The 27,084-nt window shown below is 39.9% G+C and overlaps 1 protein-coding gene across 1 annotated transcript in view; it reads left to right on the forward strand.

The window, feature by feature from the left end:
* Window positions 1–448: 448 nt before the first annotated feature.
* The window catches only part of adam19a (ADAM metallopeptidase domain 19a), a gene marked incomplete at its 5' end in the record, with an annotated part of 67,866 nt that continues 41,230 nt past the window's right edge, over window positions 449–27,084 (forward strand). Inside the window, 10 exons of the mRNA XM_008299647.1 lie at window positions 449–632; window positions 4,280–4,345; window positions 4,962–5,033; window positions 5,364–5,530; window positions 9,977–10,061; window positions 16,274–16,416; window positions 17,129–17,306; window positions 21,079–21,168; window positions 23,289–23,484; window positions 25,995–26,103. Of these exons, the coding sequence (XP_008297869.1) occupies window positions 449–632; window positions 4,280–4,345; window positions 4,962–5,033; window positions 5,364–5,530; window positions 9,977–10,061; window positions 16,274–16,416; window positions 17,129–17,306; window positions 21,079–21,168; window positions 23,289–23,484; window positions 25,995–26,103 (1,290 nt within the window). The remainder of the gene's footprint in view (window positions 633–4,279; window positions 4,346–4,961; window positions 5,034–5,363; window positions 5,531–9,976; window positions 10,062–16,273; window positions 16,417–17,128; window positions 17,307–21,078; window positions 21,169–23,288; window positions 23,485–25,994; window positions 26,104–27,084) is intronic.

Below are 27,084 nucleotides of genomic sequence, written 5' to 3' on the forward strand. Positions count from 1 at the left end.
TAGTGATGCCTGGTTTTTAATAGTCCAGCTGACCAATCAAAGTAGGCTGTGCTTTTTAGGACAGGCCTTAAAGAGACAGGACCTAAAATCAGAATTTGAGAAGAGGTGCTGTAGCATTGTACAGTATTAGAGACATAATGTGTTTTTTGAACACTAAAGCATGTAAACATATTCTAGAAAACCCCCAAAATAAAATTATGAACATGTAGATGTGCATGATATGGTCTCTTTAATTTTAAACACAAAAACTGAAGATTTGAGAATTGCACTTTTACATCCTGGTAAATTAGGCCTGCCTTTGTAAAACAACAGTATGTCATGCGACTTACTGTTTCAGGCCCTCTACCTGCCTTTTAAATATTCCTGGAAGTTGTATTCTTACGTGTTGCTTCTTTCAATTTCAATAGCCTGACATCTCTCATTCATACTTTTTTTTCCTTCCTCACAGGGGCCTGATATCCTTGAATTCTAGTGACACCTACTACCTGGAGCCAATCAGCGGTGTGGATCCAATGCACCACTCACTGTTGAGTGCTAAGGAACTGCCAGTTGAAGGTGGAAACTGTGGCCACGGCCATCACACCACACAATTCAACCATATCTCCAACCTGCTCAGACCATTTCATTCACGGGTGAGTCTCCCAGACACTAATGGCTCTCTTTTGTTACAAATACAATGTCAGACTGTATTCAGTTGGTCTCCTTTCAATACTTAAATACTATTTAAAGAAACGGAAGACCCACTTTTTTGTTGAGAAGATCAATAACAGTTTCATCTCTGTGTGTCCGAAGACAAGTGTATTTCCCCAGATATTGTTCAGTGGATGATTATGTTTCACTCAGAGTATTGTCACATCTGACATCTGGGTAAAGGTCCTGAAGTGTGGTGTTGAAGGGTTGTACTTAACATCTTCAGGGATGTCAGTTAGGAAAACCTCTAATAAAACAGCCCTAACTCTACCTTAAGTGGATTGTTAACCCATCTAAGACTTTCATTAGTCTGGCTTTCAGAGCAGAGTTTTCTATCCCTTGTAGTTCTGTTTCAAAAGCTTCCACTCTTGACAGCTGGGGATAACTGGATATATTTTCTACATTGAATACTGGCAAAAGACATTTTGTACCAAAGACATTTTTTTTAAGTCTTTTGACTTGTTTCTAAAAAGTTTTTTGAAGTTTTTTGGGATAAATCTGAGCCAAGTTTTAAGTCATTTGATTGTAAAACCAAGCCAAGTCTTACATCTTTGAGGTCAAGTCCAGGTCAAGTCTTATGTCTTACAAGGGCAGATCAAAGTGAAGTGTCAGACAAATGAGGCCAAGCTACAGACCTGATAATGACAGTAAAGTATTAGTGCTACTGCTCTGCTAACAAACCTTTAAAAAAATCTGCTTGCTTTGATGGGTGCTGTGGCTGTACGATGACGTCACACTTGTATACAGACCAAAGCAAGAGAGCAGAGCCTGCCATCTTCAAACTTCTGCCTAAAAATGTACAACTTAAGGAATTCTAAATGTGCACACCGACTGAACCAAATTGAATTCACCATTAAAAACAGCTACAGTATGCAGCTTCTTTTTTTTTCCCTGATAATTTCACTACAATCTGGGCAGTCTTAACATTGATTCAAACTCTAAATGTGTGCAGTACACCAAAGTCCAAACTTCCCTCACCACACAACTTCACTAGAATCCTGCCTTCAAAAAGAATCTGTAACACCAGAAAAAAAAAAAAAACTGTTGGAATCACTGTAACTTTATATATTGAACACAGCATCATGGTTAAATCCGAATGAGCTTAAGGATTTTTTTTTCAAACTTTATGCTATTGTATAAGCTTTAACTTTTTTGTTGTTATTTGTGTAATAAAAGTAATATTAGGTTGGTCTCCCTCATACTGTCCATAAAACAGCTCTGACTTGTTTGGCCACAGACAAGGGACCTGTCGGGGTGTCTCTGGGTGTCCTCCACTGTGACACTGGCTGCTGAACCTTTGGGTCTTGTGGATTGCTGGGCAGTTTTTTTGGTGCAACAGGACACATTGTTTAAGACCACTGTTGTAGAGGGGCAAGGATCAGTGTTGCGAAAGAGCTCCTCCACAATGGTGCTGAAAATGGAGGCATTGTCGAGATTGTTGATGTCCTGACAATTGTATTTTCTTGTTACTGAGTTTCTTGGTATGCTCGCATGTTCTCAGTATTGCTAAATAGCTTTCTAAGAAAGTGTGTTTCAAGAGAAACCTGTGCAAGAGAACACAAAGTAATCAATGAAAGGGATGTCGAGAAAATCCGATCAAAATCATGGTAATGCCTAAACACCCACACAACATGGGTCCAGGATGAGACAAGAGTTAATCTTCCACAGCCAGGACAAGACAAGATTTTATTTTATTTATTTTTTAACTTATCCACTCCTGTGCCACCCTCTAATCTTCATGTCATCGCAGGCTTTCAATGGGACCACTCAAGCTTTGTGTTGTTGTCAGAGAAACAGAATTTCAGACAAACAGAAATAGTTATGATTCATGTACTACCTCTAATGTGAAGGACTGAGTCATAATCGTCTTTTGGTTCGCCAATCAGAACATTTGGCTCTGCAGCATCAGTGGTCTTTATCATCTGCAAAAACAATATTGAATAGGTCATTGTGCAATTTTAGGAAGCAGAATTACGCTCATACCACCTGGAAATGGAGGGAATTGTGGCTTTGATTCAGCTTGTCATGGCTATGAATCAGTTTCCTGTGCCTCTACAGAGAAGAATTAAACCAGTCTGATTTGCTCATCTGCAGTTATAGATGATGAAAAGGCTCCTCAGTGGGCCCTTCTGCCTTCATCTGTTTAGACTGCTGCAACGAATTCTCAATCTTTGGTTTTTCTTGTTATGTTTATGCCTGTATTTGTCATTTTCCAGTTTAAGTTCTCAGTCACTTAAACTGGCTTCATCTTTTTCCACACCTCATATGCTAAGTTCCCTCTTAGCTCTCCACCAGGGCATCATCCTTTTCCCCTGTTTCTTTATCTTCCTCCCTCCTGCATCATACCCCTTGGCTCTCCACAGCCACCCATTAATCCTTGGTTGTTATGCAGAAATGCCAGCCACAGCAGACCTGAGGTCCCAAGGCTTTTGCCACTATTTGCGTCTCAAATAAACAATGTGTGAATGCATTAGTGTGGATATGTGTGTGTGCTGAACTTCACAGGCTGCAATCACAGCATCGCTGATTCCCTGCCATTGCTGTTACATCCCCCCACCTCCCTTTGCACATAAATCAATGAGCTTTAATTACAGCAGAGCCTTTTTCTAATGGTTGTAATCAAGTATTAGGAGGGTGGAAACTTAACGATGGAGGGGATAGAAGGAATCATAAAGCTTTGAAAACACAACAGCAGGGATGACTGGAAGGCCACTCACACATATTAGACTTTTCACCTCTTTATTAACTCTTTTAGACTAAGCAGTTGTAAGATTTGAGCCTGTTTTATCTGGTCAAATAATGAGGTCTGGCTCCTGGTTTAGTTGAACCACTTATACTGGCACCAGTGCCTCGCATCAGTTTTATAATTCCACAATTTTACACTCCTGCCAGAATTGTATCAAAAGCGTGGTTCACTGGGGAATCGAATTCTACTGGTTAAGGTAGAGATTAAATATTAGTGTCTGCAAATAAAGTGCAACCTTATTGAATTCACTGACCTGTTGTACAGTTCAAACTACAAACCCTTCTTTTTCAACCTAACTGATTCCATACTGCTCTTTGCCTTCAAAAGGCAATAAAATACAGTATAGTGTGCACCCATAAACCACAACATTAAAACCACCTGATTAATATGCTTCTGGTCCTTGGCCCGCCGTCAAACCAGCTTTAACCCCCAACGCCCTGGAGTCTACAAAACCTCTGATGGTGCTCTGTATTATCAGCTCCCAAGAGGATCCTTTAAGTCTTGGATCAGATTGTCTTAGAACATCTTCCAACACTCCTTAAAGTATCCCCCAAGCCTGTCTGTGTCGGAGATGCCCCAGCCATGTCACCCAGCCATAGCCATTTGGCTTCATCAAAGTCAGGTCTTTACACAGGCACGTTTTTTCCCACATTACTTAACTGGACTGAGCTGACTGTCACCTACAAACTAATAAAACCCAGTTCTTAACATGTGCCGTTGTTAAGAGATTATCAGTGTTATTCAATTTATCTGTGAGTGCTCAGAATATTTTTGGCTCACCATTATACCAAATAAATACAACTGGTGCCCTGTTCATAATCATCCTTCTATCTTTATTGTCAGGTCAAAAGAAACACCTGGGGTACCACAAAGTACATGGAACTGTACATTGTGGCAGACAACACACTGGTAAGATGACTCTCCGCCTACCCAACTCATTCCACAGCAGAATATTCCAGGGCACACTCTATCATACCATTTGTCCACTGAAATTAGCCAGCCACAGAATGACACACTGATGGAAACATGGTCCACTTCTTAAACAATTATCCAATTTAAGCTAATGGAACGCTTTCATACTGACAGCTTTGAGCGAACATAATAGTCATAGCATGGCAAGAGCATGTGGAGACAAGCCAGAAGGATGTCCGCATAATGAAGGAGCAGATGTGGGTGGAATGTAAAGGTGGAAAAGGCTTTTAAATAGACTATACTCTGCGCCTATGGGATGCTATAGCTTCATAAAAGTTCACTTCGGGTTATCTGTACTGCGTTAATGCCATGGTAACGGAACATGTTTACGAATAAGAAGATTGCAGCTTCTCCATCTGTAATTGGTGTAATTATGATGATGGACAGAGGTAGAATGGATGAAGTTGGACTAGTTGGGGTTCTAGTGTTGTTTTCATGGGTCATTAGTCTCGGCAGGGAATTCTAAAATGGATTAATTCTGACAATTTATTTATTTCACTGACTGCAGACCTCATTCATACCACTAACATCCACTATCTCCAATGTCCTGCAGTTTAAACGGCAGAATAAAGACTATGAAAAGACCAAGGCAAGGATAATGGAAATTGCCAATTACGTGGATAAGGTAAGGCTGATGGGTGCCCCTGCAACTGACTTCCTATTCTCCAGAGAACAAACAGCTCCATTCAACAAGCTAATAGAAAGCATGGGGAGCATCATCAGTGATTAAAAAGTGCTCACCAATATCTACTGCTGTATAAAGTCTCATCAGGATTCAATCAATAGTGTCCTTCAACAGCCTTTTATGGAAGACAGGGTAGAAATTGTCTTGTGTGACCAGACTGTATTATGGGAGGTTATGACAAGATAGCGGACTAACCTGTTTGTGTGTGTGTGTGTGTGTGTGTGTGTGTTGATACATATTTGTTTTTGTTTTTTTTGTGTGTGTATTTAGTTCTATAGGGCACTGAACATCCGTGTGCCTCTAATTGGTCTGGAAGTTTGGACCGACAGAGATCAGTGTATCATCACCGAGGAGCCAAACGCCACTCTCTGGTCCTTCCTCCAGTGGAGACAAAAGCTGAAATCTCGCAAGAAACACGACAACGCCCAGCTGCTCACGTAAGAAGCACAATCACACCTAAGCTAAAGCAGCTATGTAGCAAAGGAGGAGAACATGAGGAGTCTTTTGTTAGTGTTTATACTGGATCAGTGAGATCTGTCAGAAGCAATTCTGCAGCAGGCGCAAGCAAAAACTCAAGCAGCGTGATGCCATAGGTGCTGAAAGTTGGAAAGAAAATAGACTTTTACAGTTGTGGTTTGGTCCATTTAGTCTTAAAAAATATATAAACCATTGTTTTGTTTTTTAGTTCAGTTTTTTGCTTTTCAGGTGGTCTTAGTCTTATTTATTCTGCCCCAGAGACCAACTACCAATACCCACAGATCCACTCGCAGGCAAACCAGAGAGGTGCAAAGTGAAGTCAGGGTCACATATTATGACTAATGAGATGACTGTGATTGTAATTTGGGTCTTACAACTGCTCATACTAAAGTTGGACTGAATCTGTTCCAGTCTAGGTCATTGGGTCTGTTCTACCGTGGGCCAGCTGCTATTACAGATAAACAATGTGTGATATGTAAAGATTCTAATCTTCAGTCTTCTTCCTCCTAAAGATGCTTTTCAAACATGTTGCGACGGACGTTGACGACCGATAACATCACTTGTGTGGGATACATGACAGTAAATTACCTTAAGTAGAAACGGTCTTGGTGTATGTTTTGTCCAGTCTTTCTAGGCTTTAGTGGCAGGGGTGTCCCAGGTTTTTAATGGTAAAAGCACATAACACAAGATGCATTTGGTGTCAGTGCAATGTGTAAAGTGCAAGAAAAAATCGAGCTACTATGATGCTAGTGTAGACAGCTTTGATCATAAATACTGAAGCTCCTTCACCAGACAGACAGGACTGAAAAGAGCGACTGGGTGCTAAAAGCACCTTACATACACAATAGTATGTTTCATTGATAAAATACTAAGTAACTACTCAGGCTTCACTTCACACACTCAGAGATCCTTTACATCGCTTGACTTAAAGGAACCCTATGGAGGCTTCTTGTATCAAAATAAAGTACTTTTTACATCCAGGAAAACACTTTATGTGTAAAGTGGCTGCAAAGAATATTTTTATAAGAGCAATGAATCAAATTATAATGTGAAATCACTAATAGTGATGCACTTACAGGAAATTATAGTCTGGATCATGCTGCTCCCATCGGCTTTATAAAGCAACGCAACTGTTTGGATTCACTGTTACCGCTCTCATAGTGTTGTCTTAGGCCATAGCATGACACTCATAGGAAAAGCTTAAAATGCATGCTCACCAGCAAGCAACAGACAAATAAACTTAAACAGTAGCTGGTGAGCAGAGTGGAATACTAAAGATATTTTTCGTAGGAATGGAAGGAGACCAAAAACAGAGCTAAAAGGAGATAGAATACAGCGTTTACAATTATCAGAAGGGCAAACGTCACAACCAACGATGACAGCTTAATGTGTAAATAAGCAACTGTTTACTCACTAGTTCTCCATATCAATTTAAAAGGCCATGATGTGTTATGTTGTTGACACAGCTTGTTTCTATTGCCCCTTAGTGACCCAAAAATAAGTATTAAAGTCGAGGAATCATGTTGTTTTTTGTTCACATTTTAAATCCTGTGTAGTTTACACCCACATTTACTCGGCACCAGCACATCTCTGAAATGGTATGAAAACACTGGCAGAGCTGTGTGTTGTGCCATTATGCAAACAAAACAGGGAGCACATCATAAGAAAACAACTTCATAGCACTACGAGCGCTTCAGAGTCCACAGGGAGCTGCACAACCATGCTGGCCCTCCCTGTGATCAGCGTGTACAATATACTTATATGGTGACAGGAAAAGAGAGAAACTGGATGTAATCTAACATATGGAATCGCAACCAAGCTAGATCAATTTCAACAGCAATAAATGTGTAAATTTTTACATACATATATATCCATACATACATGATATCAGAGCTGACAGATTGATACTTTTGGGACTATCAGGTGGGATTTGGTGAAATAGCAGCAGATAGCGAACACTGTGCAAAACTAACTGTGATTATCTATGTATTATTTATTACCTGATGCCAGCATTTTGCTTACATCACAAACAAATGTGCAAGAATGAGTTTTATATTGGCTTATATACCTTTTTAAAGAGTTCCACAGGATAGAAAGGGAAAGAAAGGGGCGAAAGAGTGTGGGATCAACTCGGTGACAGAAGCAGCGAGGTTTGGGAACACGAATAGTTTCCTGAGTACTGTATTTTTCATTCCAGAGGCTGACAGGCTGAACTTTTTGCAGCCTGCATAAACACAATTTGACAAAAACACTGTGAAGAAAACTGTGTAATATAAAGTTGAAAAAAAAAAAAAGAGAGAAAAAGAAAAAAGGCAGACTATGTGACAGGCTCCCAGACTGACTACCAGCTGCTACTGCAAAGTGTGCTGTGGCACAGTCAGAGAACTCCCATATGTGACCATTATGTGATGCAATTCAAGGGCTTTCTGCCACCATGGGTTGTAAAACAATACATGTAAAACTTCAAAATTATGATTTCCCATGAATCCGTAAATATAAATTCACTACAAAATTTCAGCAGCAAGCTACTCTCGCGGTGTGATTGCACAGCAGAACCGTGGCTGAACGGATTCGGTGTACTTGGGGAGGACGGCAGCTGCTGCTACAGCTGTCTGCACCAGCTGCTGAAATTACATTCTTGTCTGTGACTGTAAATGCAATTGTGCTCTTCAAGTCTGTTTTCCTGTTATTTAGCCGTGTGGCCAGTGTAGACAAGGTGTCGGACAGAGCCTGTGTTCAACTTCACCATATTTATAGCCAACACAGCAACACAAACATGGGCAAATGTTCTTCTTAGGGTTCTTTTTTAGTTAAAAAAAAGAAAGAAAATGCACAGTTGGCATCTTGTGAATCACACATAGATGAAGTAAACACCACTGTTTATCTTGTTACAAGTAATTTCACATAAACAGACAAATCTTCTAGTCATTATGGTGGATGCGGCGTAACAGAAAAAAGAGGCACAACAACCAACATCCAACCTTTGTTTAATGTCTCCCTGCATTCACTGGCCACCTATACTGTGCTTAATGCAGCTAAAATCAATATTTAGTTTTTTCAACCAGCTTCATGTGGGAGTAAATTTAAGTTTTAGAATAACTTGAACTGTTCCTGTCTAGCAAAAGTATATGTTTTGTACAGAATCAGTCAAAAGTTTGGGGTAGCCTGCTGGCTGAATGGTTTTGCTGGACACATGGTGCAACATGCCCTTAGTAATTGAATCTCCAGTTGAAGTAGATGCAAAATGCCAAAAAAAAAAAAAAAAAAGAAGAAGCACACCTACTCAAGACATCTAAACACATATGGAAGTATGAAATGAATAAAAAAAAGTGTAACAATCTCCACACAGAGACCCAGCTGAGATGGTTTGGGATGAGTTGGATTAAATGAATAGCAGCCAACAAGTGCTTAACATATGTGAGAAAGATGTTATCAAAGCATACTCTAAGATTTAACATACTTTGATTTGTTCACACTTTTTTTTCTTTCTTTTTTTTTAGGTCATAAATCCATATGTGTTGTTTTATTTCAAAGTTTTGGTGTCTTGTTCTATAGGAATAGCAAAAACCTTTGAATGAGAAGGTGTGTCCAGACTTAACTCTCAGCAGTAACTCTCTGTCCTGCCTTGACTTATGTATGGAGAGCATTCCCCGCTCAAAGTATTGATCAGTCATTCCTCCACTGAATGTGCAGCTCAGGAGGAACTAATCAGCGAAATCAGTTGCTTCAGTTCTCGTCCAGGGCAAGAACCCGCGCGCTCTTGGCCGTCCTAATACTAACGCGTGGCTTGATAATCAACAATGTGCCTCAGCTAATAAGAAAGCGAAATAACTCCACATCCTGCCACCAACCTCCCGTCTCCCGATGAGCCTCTGCATGGCTCTAATGACACACACCCCTAGCTTTGGGTCAGATAATTCCATTTTTGTTAGTGTATAAATTGACAAATGATTAGTTAAACAGGGATTTTATTAAGCAGATGATTTCGCCTCAGTTGGCTGTAATTGGGCTGAACAACTCAGCATGTCGGCAGTGGAAACACACACACACACACACACGCACCATCACACATTCATCTATAAGCAGTAAATTGTTGGCCCCTCATGCTCTGTAATTAGTTGTGCTGATACCACAGGGCCTGTTTTGTTTTGATTCATCAGACAGGGCCTGATTCTGTTTTTGGATGCTAAGTGACAACTGCCAGGAGACCACATGGTAGATTGAGGTTCCTTGCACGCCCTCTCCCACATCTGACAGGCTTATCATGTCTGCCGCTGTGCAGTGCTGTTGCATCTGCAATCAGTGTGCATCCACTGTGGAGCCCGTAAGTGAACAGGGAGGAGATTAAGGTTAAGTGATTTTTCCTTATGTGTGTGTGTGTGTTTGTGTATATGTGTGTGTGATAGGGGTGTGATTTTCAAGGGGACAACTATTGGGATGGCACCGCTGGAGGGGATGTGCAGCCTGGAAAACTCTGGAGGCATCAATGTGGTACGTGGTAATACATTTCTCCTCATTTCTTCTCCCTGATCTGTTGTTCTTTCCTTTTTCCCCTCAATCTTTTTCCTCCAGCTTGAATCCATCCTCTATCGATTGTCTGTGTTTTGGTGTATTGAGAGCCGCCTCCAAAATGTGGACTTGTTTTTATCACTTCCACATTTTGCATTTTGGTTTTAAGATTCAATTAATTGATTAGGGTAAAGGGTGACAGCTAAGGGTATAGAGGCGAGAGGTTAAGGCTGCACCAATCGATATTTATATATTAACAATAGATCAAATGTCTGTGTAACGCTTATAAGGCCATAAAGAATTATCTGCAAACTCTGCAACTCTGCTTTGTAGCCTCTATTAGCTAAGATGCCTCCACTCAGCTGTCATCAACCTGGTGTCCAGCAGCAGGAGGAAGCTGTTTGCAATTAAGACGCTCTGATAAATCCAATGCCTGCTCCCGACTCAGCTCCAAACAACAAACAGACACAATCAGAGAGCGCAGCGTAGCATTTAGCAGCTAAAGAGGCAGATTTTCTTCTCAGAAGTTGGTGGAGACTAAATTGGAGCTAAAAGTAGGGACTCATATTATCAGGTGGATGCAAACGTGACTTTAGGCAGCTGTTGCGCTCTGGCTGCTGGATGTGTAAATGAGTATACAACAGTAGTGAGAACAGGGACGTAGACACTGAACCTTTTCCATTAACCTTGCGATGGATGAGAATAACACCTGTAACCATGGTAACTGTACAAAAAAGATAGCAACAGCCATGGCCCTCAAGATGCTTAGCAGATATAAAAATTAAAAATGCAAACATGAGACTGAAATGTCACGGAGGAGTACTCGACTTGGATGTTTTTAGTTTTTAACTCTCTGAATTTCAAGCGGTGGATGTATGGTCTTGGCTCCTGTTACATTTTCTTCACACTGTGGCCTCATTTTCCCCCACAATATAAAGTCCTGCACCTTCATGGAAACAGCACAACCATGGTTAGAAGTTGAGAGATTTTGGAATATTTTTTTTTCAAGAGCCCACAAGTGCCTACTAAAACAAAAAAACAACCTGCAGTTTGGCAAACACTTGTGAATGTTGGCTGCAGCTGAGTCCATTTTTTTGTTGTTTTTCATAGAACTAGTGCAAATAGTTTATTATTTGTGAGTTTTTACATTTTCCAGACAGACTAGCGTGTCACAAATGGTTAGTTCAAGGGCCACTGGAGAGTTAAGACTTTGGCAATTCTCTCCGTTTTTACAGGTTCTGGGTGGCAGATGGTGTTATTTTTGGTGACTTGTTCTTTTGACGATACCGTGTCTGTCAAACCCACTAGTGGGTGTTCGTGTTCAGAAGGTGAAAAAAGTTTCAATCAGCTTACAACACACCATTTTTCGTTTATCAAAAAGTGGGCAGGGCTCTTTAGATTTTTTTTTTTTGTACCTTATGCAACGACCACACAGTCAAAGACCCTGAGATGACATTTTCTTGCAACCATTGACCGAAGCTCCTGTTCCGTATCTGCAAGATTTGATGCACTGCATGGTTGCCACATGATTGACTGGTTGTATGAATAGGCCAGTATAAAGTCCTCAGAAAGCACAGAAACTCTTTGGAATTACTTTTTCTTCCATTATGACCTGCTTTGACTTATCAAATTCACTCAGGCATTCTGAGTTTGCTATTTATAAGGAGCATCTGCTGGTGTGAACTATGGCTCAGAACAAAAATGATTTTAGAGGACTGACCATCAACACCTGTATACAGCCAGAATGTAAGAGTTTCTACAGGATATTCATCAGTCCGCATTTAGACAAACTGTCAGTAAGTGGAGGTGATTTAGTTTTGTGGCTCCCTAGATGTGGGAATCCAGCTAAGATGACTCAGCACAATGGGGAATGATTAATGGGGTTAAAAAGAAACCCATCATCTTAACATCTCTGTTCAGAGTCCACCATACGTAAATCATGTTGCATTGAGAAACTGAAGGTCATATTCAATTTTATGAGCAATTCATGCAGAAAACCTTCAAAACTCCAAAGGCTTTGCATACTTTTTCTCGTCGCCGTATGTCTTTGCGGTAAGCTCAGCTAATCTCTTGTTGCATTCAGCTACTTTGCTACACTCAGACCCAAGAATGATGTCGATCTACTCGTCTCATTCTGGACAAGAGAGCAAATATGCTAGTTCTCAAAATATAAACTACTCTTTAACAGATTTGAACGGATAAAAAGGAAAAGGTTGTTTTTGTGTTGCCTAGTTTCAAGATTGGTGTGACTCTTTGAAAAAAAGAAAAAAACAAGGTCATCTCTCAGTGGATGTTTGGGATATCAGTTTGACAGCCGTGCAGTCCACTTTTCAGACGTGGTTCCTGTCAGCTCTTGCTGAAAAATAGATTAAATATCTCGCCATGACAAGTCAAGATCAGTTACGTTGAGACACGTTTGATAATCGAAAGCAATTGCTGCTTGACAGGAAAATTCCTGGATTAAAAAATAAACATTTAATCATCCTTAAATACAGGAAGATGTAGTCTGCTATTTTGGTGTCATTTTTTTCAGTTTATTTTCCTCATAAACTTATTCTCAAACATCTGAATATAGCCAAGTTTTATTTCCTGACTAAATGAGCTGATCTCATGGAGAAAAGGCACTACACATGCTTAGGATCAGCACAATGTGGAGCTACATTAAGCAAATCTTAAGGACCTTTTCTAGAAAGTCTTGGCTACACTCAAGTCTCTCCTTGTGGCAGCTTGAAAGTATCCACTCTGTAGCAGCATTCAGCCTGTTCAACTGTATGCCTCCACATATGAGTGCAGCAGTGGACTGAATGGCCAGAGAGATCGATAGCTTTTCCAAGCTTGATTAGCTTCTAATAGGGTCTTAGCTGTCCTGTGGGCAGAGGCAGCCTGTAGAATCCAAATGTCCTGTGGCTGACAAGCACAGTCCCAGCGCGCACACACACACACGCACACACTACCTCTGTGGTTCAGCTCTCAGAGCAATAAATAGCATGTGAAGGATTTCACTGCAGAACATCAGCATTTCCAGACAGTTAACACATCCCCATTTTATACAGTATGCATAATTCAGAAGCAGAGCTAAGAGTGAATGACAGCTTTCATCGGATCAAAGAGGAGCTAAATACATACGAATACTGTCACTTCTGTGTGTGTTCACGCAGCTTTATCCTTGTGAGTTTGACTTTTTTACCTTTGAAACTGGGACACTGTAGCTGTTTCTTACTTCTTTGGGAGTTTAGCTTCGAGTTTACATCATCCAACTACTTCAAACATTTGCAGTGATTATGCATACAGCGTATTTATTTTTTGGTTAAGTGTTTCAGTGTTGAGTTGCCTTTTAACAAAAGCTTAAATGCTTCTGCCTCTTGGCCAGGTCGTTATTGTAAATGAGAACCTGTTCTCAATTAACCTGCCTGGTTAAATAAAGGAAAATAAATAAATAAATTCTGCATTGCAAAAATCACCATCTTATGAACCCATTATGAACTACAGCAGTGGTGTGACTCCGATATATCCGATATATCTTCAGTGGTTGTTGAAATATCTCAACAGCCATTGGATGGAACACCACAAAATTTAGTGTAGACCTTAATGTTAAAATAACATTGTTGATTCTGAATCGTGCAGCACTTATGAACAAATGCGTGCAAAAGTAGTAACATTGCAGTCAGGTGGTCTCTTGGCCCAGTTGGTTGCTTTCTTATTTTAAACAATGTAAAATATAGTTCGTCAGTCTCAGAATTACTATTGTTTGTGTTGCTAGGCAACATCAGGATGGGATTCATGAGCCTTGGCCAATGTTATAATGCTGATAAGTTGTAAAACTCAAAAAGACTAATTTTCACTGGTTGCTGTCATTAAGAAAAGAGAATAGTGGAAAAATTAGATTTTACTAAAGCTGTGTGTCCAGTGGAGATAAGTTTACAAGGTGTGCTCTCTCACACTTCTGTTATTTTGCTCCTCTGAATAAGTCTTCTTAAATTTCCTCTTCCCGTTGTTCGTTGATTTTGAGTTTCAGATTTCCATTTAAATAGGATGAATATTTTAAAGTTTGTTTTTTTTTGGCCTTTCTGCCCTTATTTGACAGACAGTAGAGAGAGAGACAGGAAAGTAGGGAGAAAAATTGGGGAGGGACCTGCAGCAAATGGCCATGGGCCGAACTCGAACCCACAACCGCTGCGTCGTAGACCACAGCCTCAGTACATGGGTCGCCAGCTCAACCAACTGAGCCATAGCGGCGGCCCAATAGGATGAATATTTAACCAGACTTTTGTTGCACCCGCAACTCCAAGCTCTTTACAAGGGTGGAGTCAATGGGTGGCCACCACAGACTTAAGTCAGGTCACCCCACACAACCAATAGGGAAGCCCATTAGAGGGCTACACACACAATCATACAACTGGAGTTACATCCAGTAAGTATGATTTTTCGAGCAGAACTTTTTTCGGGAGCCATTTTTCAGCAGATGTTGTTCCCATCCCCAGATGCATTTTAACAGGACTACCACCTCAAATTCAGCCACATACACCCAGGTGGTTCTGACCAACCAGAAAATGCTTACACTGATTTTGTAAAAGCTAAAGATTTTGTATTATTGTCATAGAATCGTGTATAAACAGGATACAAATGCATTTTTTATATATCAAAAAAGAATACGTTTGTACATCTGTTGATCAGTTTCAGTGTTGTTTATGTTTCATTGGAGATTTAGTTGAAGCTCTTGTACAGACTTAAAGACTGTAGAGATGAAACCTACTTTAAAGAACTCTTGAAAAAAGCGGTGCATATGATAACCAATGCAGAACCAACCAAGAACCTGCAGCAAAAAGACAGAAACAAAGAGACTACATGGACATACTATATTGATGTAAGCATTTTTCATGTGCTTGTCTTGTATAATTGAAATTATAAATATCTTATATTTTTTTAAATGGAATATTTTAAGCAACACTTTAAGATTATTTTAATCAATTGAAGGGCCACATAGAAAGCTTTTTATACTGTACATGAGTGTACATGAGTACTACTTCTACATGGAAGTGTTTCCTGCATAAGCAAATAATGAGAGTGAGTGACCAAAACAAGACTAGTTGGCCTGCAGCAGTATGCTGGGAAAAAAAAATCTGTGCCACGGGCCATTTAGCCAGAGGCTCAGCTGTTTTAACTTACATTTTAATACAGACTGATACATTTAGAATGGCAGACACCAAACACCAAGGTTATAGGTGTCCAGTTTAACTGTCCCTATTCTAAAAGTTAATCCACACCTTTTGATCACATGTAATTGACCATTGTGTAAATCTCATGTTGACATTGTCACTGTGAGCTTGTTAGCATAGATTAGCATTTTGCTTCTCCAGAACAGCTAGCATGACCGTAGGCTCTTTGGGGTGTTTCAAGAGTGTGTAATCGAAGTGTAATCTTACTGCTGAATATTATTAGTCATAAATCTACAGAAACTGACATACAGTGATACAGTTATTTGGAAATTGTTGTTGTAATACAAGTGACATCATTTTGAGTTGCACTGAATGAAGATGAAATGCTGTTTGTTCAGTTTTGTCACGTTTCAGTCGTCCATGAGCTGTCAAAGAGACAGTTGTTCTGTAAACTTGTCATTCTTTGTTATTTGAGATCCAAAGAGGTCAGGTTAGAATTAGTGTAGGAGCCGTTTATGTTTATCGGTGGCATGTCATTTAATATGGATTGTTTGGACACATGGTGGCGGTAATTGGACACAGGGTGTATATGTAGAGGGCACAGGTGACAGGAAGAGGAAGGCACAGGTAGGGGGAGAGCCAACAGTTCTCATCAGACCAGCACAGATATATACCAAATTCACCATCGGAAAACCGCTGTATTTTCATTCGTTGCATATCATCAAATAAACCATCCACTAAACGGCAAGTATACAGACTGGAAATTCTGTTTTTGGTCTGCGTTGGGTCACTCTGCTCCACCTGTGCAATATTGGCAATTAAAGAACATTAGGAAATTAGAAAATTGCAATTAGATTGTTAACTAAGCTCACAATAATTTGAATTGTTACAGTATTTTTATAATGTTGTATCGGTGCTTTAGTCACTCTAAAGGCTTTGAGTTGTTCCTCTATCACTTTCCTTTAACACACCATACCTGTCAGTGCGCACATGTTATTTGAATCACATAATTGACACAGATCTGCGTTTCCCCTGCAGGACCACTCGGAGCTGTCCATCGGCGCAGCGGCTACCATGGCTCACGAGATCGGCCACAACTTCGGCATGAGCCACGACCACGACGGCTGCTGCGTGGAGGCCACCGCCGAGCAGGGAGGCTGCGTGATGGCTGCTGCCACGGGGTGAGCCTCAGGCGTTGCATGAGGCTACAGCACAAACCTGCTTGCGCTGAGATGCTGACGCTAACAGCTTGACATACGAATAACAATTCCATCAGCTGAAAGGGGAAAACAAATTACATATTAATGCGGCTGCCTTAAGAAATCTTTTTGTCACTTGAGAGTTTTGATTTCCCTCCGATATCAAAACACCAAACTTTTCTACTTTTCATCACAGTAATAATTGATTTTTAATCAACAGTTTTCATTAAAGCTGCATTTCCCATGTTTTCCTTCATGGAATTACTAAGAAACCGAATGAAACAAAACAAATCCTCTTGTTTGGTGTCCTACAAACCCTCAGAGCACTGAGTAGAAACATTAGAAAACTGCTGTTACATTGTACCAGACAAGGCAAGAAAAGATTAGTCTTTATATTAGGGCTGCAACTATCATTTAATTTTTTTTAATCAGCTAATTATTTTTTTTTCTCTGCCAACAGGATATAACTGAAAATTATTTTGTTGACTTCAACCAACAGCAAGCATTCTCAAAATAAAGAACCTGGAAGAAGCTTTTGCTAATGACTCAAACAGTGAACTAAGCAGAACAGTTGCAGATTCATTTTATGTTAATTGACAAACTGACTAATCAACGAGTGGCTGCAGTTCTAATGCTTGGTATATTTTTGCAAAGTTTACTTTCCAAAAGTGAAATAAAAATTGTCCCTGTCCAGGCACCCATTCCCTCGAGTCTTTAGTCGCTGCAGTAAACGCGACCTGGACAGCTACTTCCAGAAAGGAGGGGGCATGTGTCTTTATAACATGCCCAACATGAAGGACCTGGTGGGGGGCAAGAAGTGCGGCAATGGCTTTGTGGAGGACGGAGAAGAATGCGACTGCGGAGAACCTGATGTGAGCACCTTTGTTCATTCGTATTTGTTCACACTTCCTCAACTACAAATAGTAAAATTGGCATTGCATCTGCAAATAAATTCTAGTCATATGTTATTTTTTTGAGAATCATATGGTTTTTGTTTAGTTACTGTGGCGTTTTTCCACACCTCCTCAGACAATGTTTGATTTCCGTTTATTTGTAAATGGAATTATGGAAGAGGCTTACAGAGACTTTGTCGGCTGATTTTCACACTGTGCTAAAATGAATAGAAAACAACATCCTTCTGTTGACAAAATAATCTCACCATAAAAATCCACTCAGTAGCTTCCTAACAGCCTCCCTCAGCAGAACGAGCTGCCGTGGTATCATGGTAATGTTAAATTCCTATTCCTCTGAGCGCCCTATAGACTTTTCATCCATGGATTCTCAGCCATTACCTGGTCCTTCATCATGCTTCCAGTCGTAATGCTAAGCTACCCAAACCTCCTCCTGATCCAAGTTTTGTTAACACAGAAATGTGAAACTGATGGTTATCTTGTGACCCTTTGATGTCTTATTCTGTTATAAAAAGGTGCCATTTTTTTCAGAGGAATTATTTTGACCAGTATCCCTGTCTCTGAAACTAAGAGGCCCCCTATCGCGTGATGCTGCTACCTCCGTGCTTCACTGTAGGGATTCATCTGGTGATGTAGAGTACCTGCTGCTTGCCACACGTTGTGCTTGGAGTTTTACTCAAGCACTTCAGTGTTTGTCTAATCAGACCAGAGACTTTTTTTTTTTCTTTAAATGCAGTTTGGCAGACTCCAACATGCTGTTATTTACCTTGTACTCAGAGAAGCTTCTATCTAGCTGTCTAACGATAAAGGCCTGATTGAAAAAGTGCTGCTGGGATTGGCGTCTGGCATGTTCTCTCCATCTTTGCCAAGAACTTCTGAGACTCTTATCAAGGGACCGTTGGCTTCTAGGTCACCTCCCTGACCAAAGCCCATGTTGTTCATTTACTCGGTCAAATGGCTGACTGTGCTAAAGGCAACAGACAGACATGCAGTCGTGGTCAGATTGTTCAAAGTAGACAGAAGTTGCAACTGAATATCAATACAATACAATACAATAACAATTATTATTTGTTTATATGTCATAGCTGGAGCATGTAGCTATTTTTACCCTTTCCTTGATGTTGTATCTTCTGTAGCCGGCCGCCATCGCAGCCTCATCATTCATGCGCTCTGCATCCCAATTGTGCAACACAGCTGAAAGATTGCTGAAAGTTTCCTCAAATTGGGATGAAGTGTTTGCGCTCAATAAAGCCAGAGGTTAAGTAAACCTCCTTTGGTTCGAGCAGCAGAGCAAATTGAAACAGAGGAAGCAAATTGGTAGCTGACAGCAGCGGCGGCGCTGACGAGGACTGCTTGTTATGACTCCCACGCAGAGCGGAGCTGACAGTCAGGCACGGGCTGCTGACAAGCCACCTGTTCGTAGCATTGCAAATGAGACGAGCTACAGAACGCTGCTTAATGGGCTCACCTTGACAAACATATGGGTGTGGCGCTCCAGATTGTAAATGAAATGCAATCCCCCCCCCTCCTCTTCTTGTTTTTCAAGTTAGAATGCATCCGAACTCAACTCTTTCACAACTTTTAAACTGTAAAACTAGATGTGTTTATTATTTTGAAAATATAAATGTTTTTTCAAATGTGCATGTGGAACCAAAGAAGGACATTTCAGTTTTAGAATTCAAGCAACTCTGGCTCAGGCTTGCTGTTCAAATGAACATCACTCTGCAAACAAGTTAGTGATTTTTGTTGTTGTTGTTGTGTTCACCCATAATCCCCTCTTCGTTCTTTCCTGCTGGTATAATTGGCTTTTCTTTCTCTTGCTTGAGTCAACTCCCACATTTGTTTTTAGCATAACCGTTGCTCTGCTCAGGGCACCATGGCAACGGGAGATGTTGTTTTTGTCTACGCCGTATGACACGGGAACAGCAGCAAAGTCACATCTTTTAATTTTATGTTTTTTTTTCTTCCTACCAACATCTGTTGAGATTGTGACTTGTCAGTCACACTTGTCAAACCTCTGTTGCTTTGAACAAGTGTGTATGCAAAAGTGTGTTTGATGACAGCTGCTTTTTAATGAGTCACACTGTAAAAAAGTTTGTGTTTTTGGTTCATTATCAAGAACTCTCCAGTAAATTGCCTCAATGGACTTTTTGTAAGTAACGATAGTCAGTAGAATTTGAAAGAAATCTTTAGACTTACTAACATTAATGACTGATTATTTATTATCTAGACTGGAATTTGCCAAAATGCATATTGGCAAGCCACACAGCTTGTAGAAAGAATGCCCTTCGGACAGATGAGACAAAACTGGAGCTTTTCAGCATGTGACATCAGCTCTGAAGCAAAAATGAAGCATGCAAAGAAAAGAACACTGTACCTACTGTGAAACATGGTGGAGGCTCGGTTATGTTTTGCTTTGCTACATCTGGCACAGGGTGTCTTGAATCTGTGCAGGGTACAATGAAATCTCATGACAATGAAGGCATTGTGGAGCGAAATGTGCTGCCCAGTGTCAGAAAGCTTGATCATGGGTCCTCCAACATGATAATGACCCAAAACACACAGCTAAAAACACCCAAAAATGGCTAAGAACAAAACATTGGACTAGTGACCTTCTATGAGCCCTGATCTAAATCCTATTGAACATCTGTGGAAGGAGCTGAAACATGCCATCTAGAGAAGGCACCAGTCAAACCTGAGACAACTGGAGCAGTTTGTTCACGAGGAGTGGGTCAAAATACCCATCGATAGGTGCAGAAGTCTCACTGACAGCTACAGAAACCGTTTGATTGCAGTGATTGCATTAAAAGGTCGTGCAGCAAAATATTAAGTTATGGGTAGCATCGTTTTTGTCCAGGCCTGTTTCATTTGTTTGTTTTTTAAAAAATGATTCTGTTGTACCACAATTCCAAAGCAATGTCTGATTTATACAAGTTAATTTTTAGTAAATTTGTATTTATTATTATTGCATTTGTCAGTTATTTTAGTGACAATATTGGGTTTTTCTTTTTTTTTTTTTAACAGAAGGCTACCAACAATTTTGTCCACATGTGTACGTTACTATGCAAATTGGAAATAATGCAATCGCTGTAAGGTGATACAGGTTGTAATCATTCAACAGTTAAGTCATATTGCACAGAGGTGTATTCACTTCTGTTGTATGCTGTATGTTTGACATTTGTATGTTGTTTTACGCTGCATTAATGGCATGCCAGTATTTAAATCTCCTCGTTCCTTTTATGAATAATTAAGTGCTGTGGTAATAAGCCTGTATTACCACAGCAGTAATAAAGGAGCCTTTATTAATGTCTGACCACCTTTTATACCTGCTGACTTGAGGTTTATTGCCATTAATGATTTTTTTTAATAAAGATTTTTAGTTGCAGTTCAAAAGTTTATTATTAATTAATGTCCTACGAACGTGTGAAACCGCTAAATGGGTGGCTTGTTAGACGGTGAGAATCTCTTGATCATATTTAATGACTCAAAAGGTCGAGAGATTTTTCACAACCCAAACACCGTTCTTGCTAGTGGCGCTTTATTTATACAGCAATATGATCAATTAACATCAATAAAATCATTGATTACCACAGATTTATTGGAAAATGTTACCTTTTGATGCACATATGTTGAAGTAGAGGTGAGCTCAGGTGGACAGGGATTGGGCGTGTGAGTGTGGATTTGGTTTTAACCTTAATTGCGGTATTAAATGCGTGTGTTTGACTATTTGCAGGAATGCACCAATGACTGCTGCAATGCCAATAATTGTACCTTGAAGGAGGAGGCTCAGTGCGCCCATGGAGTGTGCTGCGAGGGCTGCAAAGTAAGACACACACACACACACTCACGCACACACAAACTCATGTGCAGGCAGCGTGGCGTAGGAGGGAGCTCACCTCGTTTGCAGTAGTAGCTCGGTATCATTAGTTCACTGTCAGTCATCATGTCAGTGTGTTGACATACTGTACCCACAGCGCGTGTCAGCTTCCATCACAGCGCAGCTCGTCGCCTTCACATCACGCCAGCACTTTTCATCTCTGCTCTCATCTCGCTGTTCAAATGCAGATCCTGACATCCCATTGTAATACACAGAACTGTGAAACCAAATTCTACTGAGCTTTAATCTGACAGAAGAGACAAAACACTGAAGATGGCAATAACTTATGCGCCGTCTGCAGAAGAAGAGCTGTTTCACCTCTTGTTGTTTCTCTGTTGAAATTCTATATCTTTTAATACAAATGTTTCCTCTCCGTGATGTATACTGTATTGCATATATCATTTTTTTTTACATACTGCACTTAGCGGGTATAATATTTCTTTAACAACAAAATAATACTGCATATCTATTTTCTATCTTGTGTACTTTTCCTCATATTTTTCACATATTTTACCTGATGTCAGTTTTATTTCCTTCCAAAATGACCCCTAAAGCTGCACTAAAGAATATTTCTATATAAACGATGCCTCAAATGACCATGTGCTCTATATCTGCTGAATGTGTGGATAAATATGCAGCTGTTTGCTTATGTTACGCCCCTCTGCACACCTAATGGCCTTGCGGTGGCAATGCAAGAGTTTTTGGGTGGTACATTATTGTCCACACATAAGCAATGTTTTTATCTTTTCCTATATTTCTGCTTTTTCTGCTGCTCCCATCAGATAATGAGTGCAGCTTTAATGAAATGACAACTAAAGTCCTGTCTTTCTGCTATCCACAACAAAGAAGATATACTAGAAAATGTATCATGAAAATAGTGGAGAAACCATTTAAAATTTCATTCCAATTGTTATGGCATATTTAAAAAAAGAAAAGTTAAATCTAGTCAAGTGGGCACTAAACGTTTTAAAGTTGTTCAGTTGGTGAAAAATTCTGGGCCATGGTGTTACGTTACCTCTTAGTTAGATATGACTTTTAAGTACCATATTGTTACCAGTGCACTTTAAAATGGAGATGTATTTAAATGATGCTGCTTTAAAGATGACAGGAGAAAAATGAGAACAAGATAATTTAATAAAATATTACATTCTATGTGTTTTTTTTCAGTATAGAATTTTTTTTTTTCAACTGTGAGCTTAACAGTGTTGCTTCTCAGGAAAACAGAGAGATCATCAGTTGTCTACCAGGTGGTTTTTAACCTGTTCCCTTATGTTAAATAGACAAGCTCAAGTTTAATAAAATATCACATGCTGCGTTTATATTTTTGTTCAGTATATTAACAAAAAAAAAAAGCAAAGTACTGAGTCTGTCTCGTGGGTGAAACCATTTTAGAGGTTTTTTATTTACCTGAGATTACGACACTATTTGATTTGAAGTGCATTGTCGTAGATATTTTTTATTTAAAACTTTAATGTAGAGCTCCATTTCAATTTAATATGAAGTTCTTCAGATTTGAGCAAAGCTTGCCAGTTTGCAAAGCTGACCTTGCATAGTTTAAGACAGCAGGTTGATTTATTCCACTGCTTAAATATACCATAATACTATTGTCCTCTGTTCATATCTGGCTACTTATGCTTACTGTTAAAATCATCATTTTGACCCCATTTTCCTCTGCTAATGGCCAGAACAGCCCGCTGTGGGGCCCTAGAGTAAAAATGAGCTAATGGGCCCTTAGTGACACCCCCTCCCTCCCACTTTCTCGGCAAAATGTTGTAATATACATGGCACTGTAATTGTATTGTGTCTAAAGCCCCAGGTTCCAACCATTAGCTCTGTCCTGGAACACGACCTGGCCCCGGGCTTTTTATAGTGCCATTAGATTGTAATGATTTACCCCGGTTAAACACCAAATCAACTCAGATAATAACAAACTTGTGTTTGCATTCTGGCCACTGTATACAAAAAGAATCTCTGTATCGTCTCTGTGAGATGTAACACAACAGACAGTGATCTCCATGTCTTGTGCTCCCCTCCTCCCTCCACTGCTTGTTCCCTGTCTGTGCCAGTTGAAGCAGGCAGGTACCATGTGCCGGGGGCCAGCGGGGGCATGTGACCTGCCAGAGTACTGCACCGGGGCATCTCCTTACTGTCCTGCCAATGTCTACCTGCTGGACGGCTCCTCCTGTCAGTACGGAGTGGCCTACTGCTACAATGGCATGTGCCTCACCCACGAACAGCAGTGCCTGCAGCTCTGGGGCTACGGTAATGAAAAGACTGTCACCACACGGCACACACAATATTACAGGGATACGCCGCACATGCCCTCAGATCAGCTTTTGTGTAAACATTCTAAAATCAGAAATTTAGCAGTAGAGGTTTTGAAAGTCAGTGCATTCATTCTAATAAATCATTACAAGTGCAGTTCCAAACCGCTCTAAACTTTTCGGCTCGCACATCTGACAGCAGTCGTACTGTACTGCGTGTCAGAGTTGATAAATACAATGCATAAATTGAGCTCAGACGAAGCTGTCAAAATAAACACCCATCAAAGCCAGACGTTCTTGTTCCTTTTCCCTCTCAGATGTGAAAGCTGCATTCACAAGCATGACAGTGTTTGTACAGCAGCACAATAGATAAAAGCGACATGTTGACTTTTAATATGCATCATCCTACTTTGGCTTCGCTTTGAGACTTGGTGCCAGCGTTTGGAAAAAAGTCATGATATTATAAAGATGCCATGTCATTTTATGGAAATGGGTAAAAAAAAACTGATTAAAATTCATATAAAATAATCATTAAAATACAAAATATCGTTGAAATCAATCAAAATATTTCCTAAAGTATTCCACGTCTGATCTCAAAACCAACCTCATTCCCTCTCTTCAGTTGCCTCATTAGTCCACTATGTTTATCAGCTTACATTTTTAGCATAACAGTACTTATCAGTTCAAGGTTTCAGTTTTTTGTCAGTGGAGTATCAGATTTGTCTCTGTTGTCCCTAGCACAGAAGTAGCTGTGAGATTTATGGAAAACTATTTTATAGATTTTAATGCTGGTCCTTAATCATTGTCATGCACTTTTTAAAAAAATAACAAAATAAGAGTGTTGTTAGGACAATCTAAAGCAAAACCCAAACAAACAACGTTCTGTAATAGCCTCGTTATTCAGACTAGTAAGCTGAAGTTTAATGAATTTATCTTTAATTAAAAACATTTCCGTATACGATTGAAACCTCGTTGACTCATTTTGGATTTCGCAGAAATGTGACTGAAACTGTCCTGTTTGCTGCCCACGGCTGGCTGTGAGTCTGATTGTTTCCCTTTCCTTAAATAAATGCCTGCATCATTACACAGCAGCAGAAATGATGAGCGGTTCTTTAAATTGAAAGTGTTGTGTGCATTTACAAATGTGGCGTACTGCATTTGCCTGTTCCAGATCCCAGGTTTGTAGGGTGTAATTATTTGTTTTAAAACTTCTCTGTATGAATCCTGAGTTCCCACAGAATTGTCAGTGTTTTTTTGCAACAAGCCTGCCATTGAAGCCAACTTTATATTTTAGTGTTTCAGTTATATTATGGGACTGAGCTTACAGAGGTGAACGCAGCTCAAACAAACCTGGGTCGCCCCCAATTTCTGACTGTGGATTACACCTTTGTCAGTCAAAATGCACTTCTGAACACATGACATGGCGTGAACGTGTAATGCATCCAGTAGGTATCTTTTATTCTACCTACCTGGAGTGTTGGTTTACAGTGCTGCTATCTGGCACTGCAGCTTTTTTAAGGTAGTTCCAGGTGCACCGGTCCCATTCTGTTCCAGAGGAGGACTCCGGTGATAATATGTACACAAATGCACCAGTAGCAATACACAATACATTTAGAAACAAGAACCACACACTCTGTGAGACAACAACCATGAATCAGACAACACTTTGCCAAAACAGCAACCTATAAAAGTGCATATCGTAGATTGAGGATTCCTTAAAATAAAGTGTAACTTAGTTTTTAATTCTCAGAAAAGTTATACACTGCTCATAATGTTTATATGGTATGGTGCAATGGTAAAAAAGATTCTGGCCCCAACTCAGTTTTGTGTACTATTCAGTATATGCTGGCTTTGTAGTGCAGAACTGGCAGCCGAATGTACAGTATGTGTTTAGCCAAGCTTCGCATAAAGACTGCAGGCAGAAGCTGCTCTCAGAGAAAACATCATCAAAACTGAAACAGGTCCATCTTCCAACATCTCCAGAGCTGTGTTGTTTACACATTGTGTGTTGCTTCTTTAACTTATGTAAAAACAGAAATAAAATTTCACCTTGTGATGCCTTGGACGACGTTAGATTTGGAGCTGTTCTTGAAAAACAGCTTGGCGCACTGACACAGCATCTGAAAAGGCCTGTTGCCAGGTTTTAGCTCTGCCGAAACTCCACTGTGAGCAAAACCCAGCTGACTCTTGATTCCACTGGATGAAATTGATATTGATCTTTTCATCTGATTTTGGCTTTGATACCAAACAAACATATTTCCCAGAATGTCTGGCTCCTCTTAAAATGTAATATTCGCCACACGTCTCCTAGGTGGTGCGGGTTTTGCACTGTTTGTATGGTTAGCGCTGTGATCTCATGATCATCAGTGCAGCAGACAGGTGGCTGGCCAATTTGTTGCCAAGAGCTTTGTGAGTCAGCAGAGGAAAACATAGCTAACACAGTTAACAAGAGTAAAAAAAATAAACAGCCTGTGTAAAGAGGGCTTATGAGGTGTGTTACGTTTCCAGGAGCTCGACCGGCCCATGATGCCTGCTTTGAGGATGTCAATGCAGCAGGGAACGCTTTTGGGAACTGCGGGAAAGATGAACACGGCAACTACATGAAGTGTGAGAAAAGGTAAGAGAAGGTGACACATCATAACACACAATAAAAAGCAGAACCTATCTACGTACTGCGAGGTACGTAATAGGACTGTCAGGGTTCATGACAGCAGATGCACATTCTTTTTGTTCAATCATTTTCTGCATCGGTTTTCATGATAGATCTCTTACTCCAGTGTTTCAGTAGAGTGCGGCTACATCTCATCACAAGCAAGTATGTGATGTACAGAAGTCCACTTGTACCTGGAAAATAAAACATTAAATGTTGCGAAATAGCAAAAATCAGTAACACTCAGATTAAGTCAAAATGATCAGGTACTTAATGGAACACTATCCCATAATGCTCCTTTTTTTTGTGGGTTTTTTTTTTCCAGACATATAGATGTGAGACAAAACAAAGGAAGTAGTTTTAATGAACTAATGCATTCAAGCCAGGAGACCAGTAAAAATCATCTGATGCACTTCAATATATAGCATAATATTTTACACAATAAGGAATAAACAACAAGATCGATTCACATAAGAAACCCTATTATTCTCTATGATTCTAAATCTATGCACAAATTGATTTTTCTTTCTTCAACTTCCGCATTTATCCTTTAATGTATGCTACCCCAAACAACATTCATGGTGCAAAAACTGTGCTCCATATAACTACCAGTATTCACACACAGGTATTCTGCACTGCACCTTTAAACCTAAAAAATATTGAAACATTTTATTAAAAGTCATTTGCACGTCTGTTGTGAGGCACACACTACAGCAAACCACAGTGCACTAACTGCAAATATAAGCTGCTTATTCAGATTTAATTGTTTTGCTGTTCTTATCTTGTTTCCATTCTCTGTCCTATCACAATTTGTTGCTGTGCCATGTTTCAAGTCTTTATTTCTTTGAATGTCTGTTGTTGAATCTGTACTGAGAGCTGGTGAATACCAAAGCAAAGTTGTTGTGTGTAATTACATGCATATTTTAAGGCGCCAGTTTTGGATGAGGT

The sequence above is a fragment of the Stegastes partitus genome, unplaced genomic scaffold (assembly GCF_000690725.1).
Source record: "Stegastes partitus isolate 25-593 unplaced genomic scaffold, Stegastes_partitus-1.0.2 Scaffold1442, whole genome shotgun sequence".
NCBI lineage: Eukaryota > Metazoa > Chordata > Actinopteri > Pomacentridae > Stegastes > Stegastes partitus.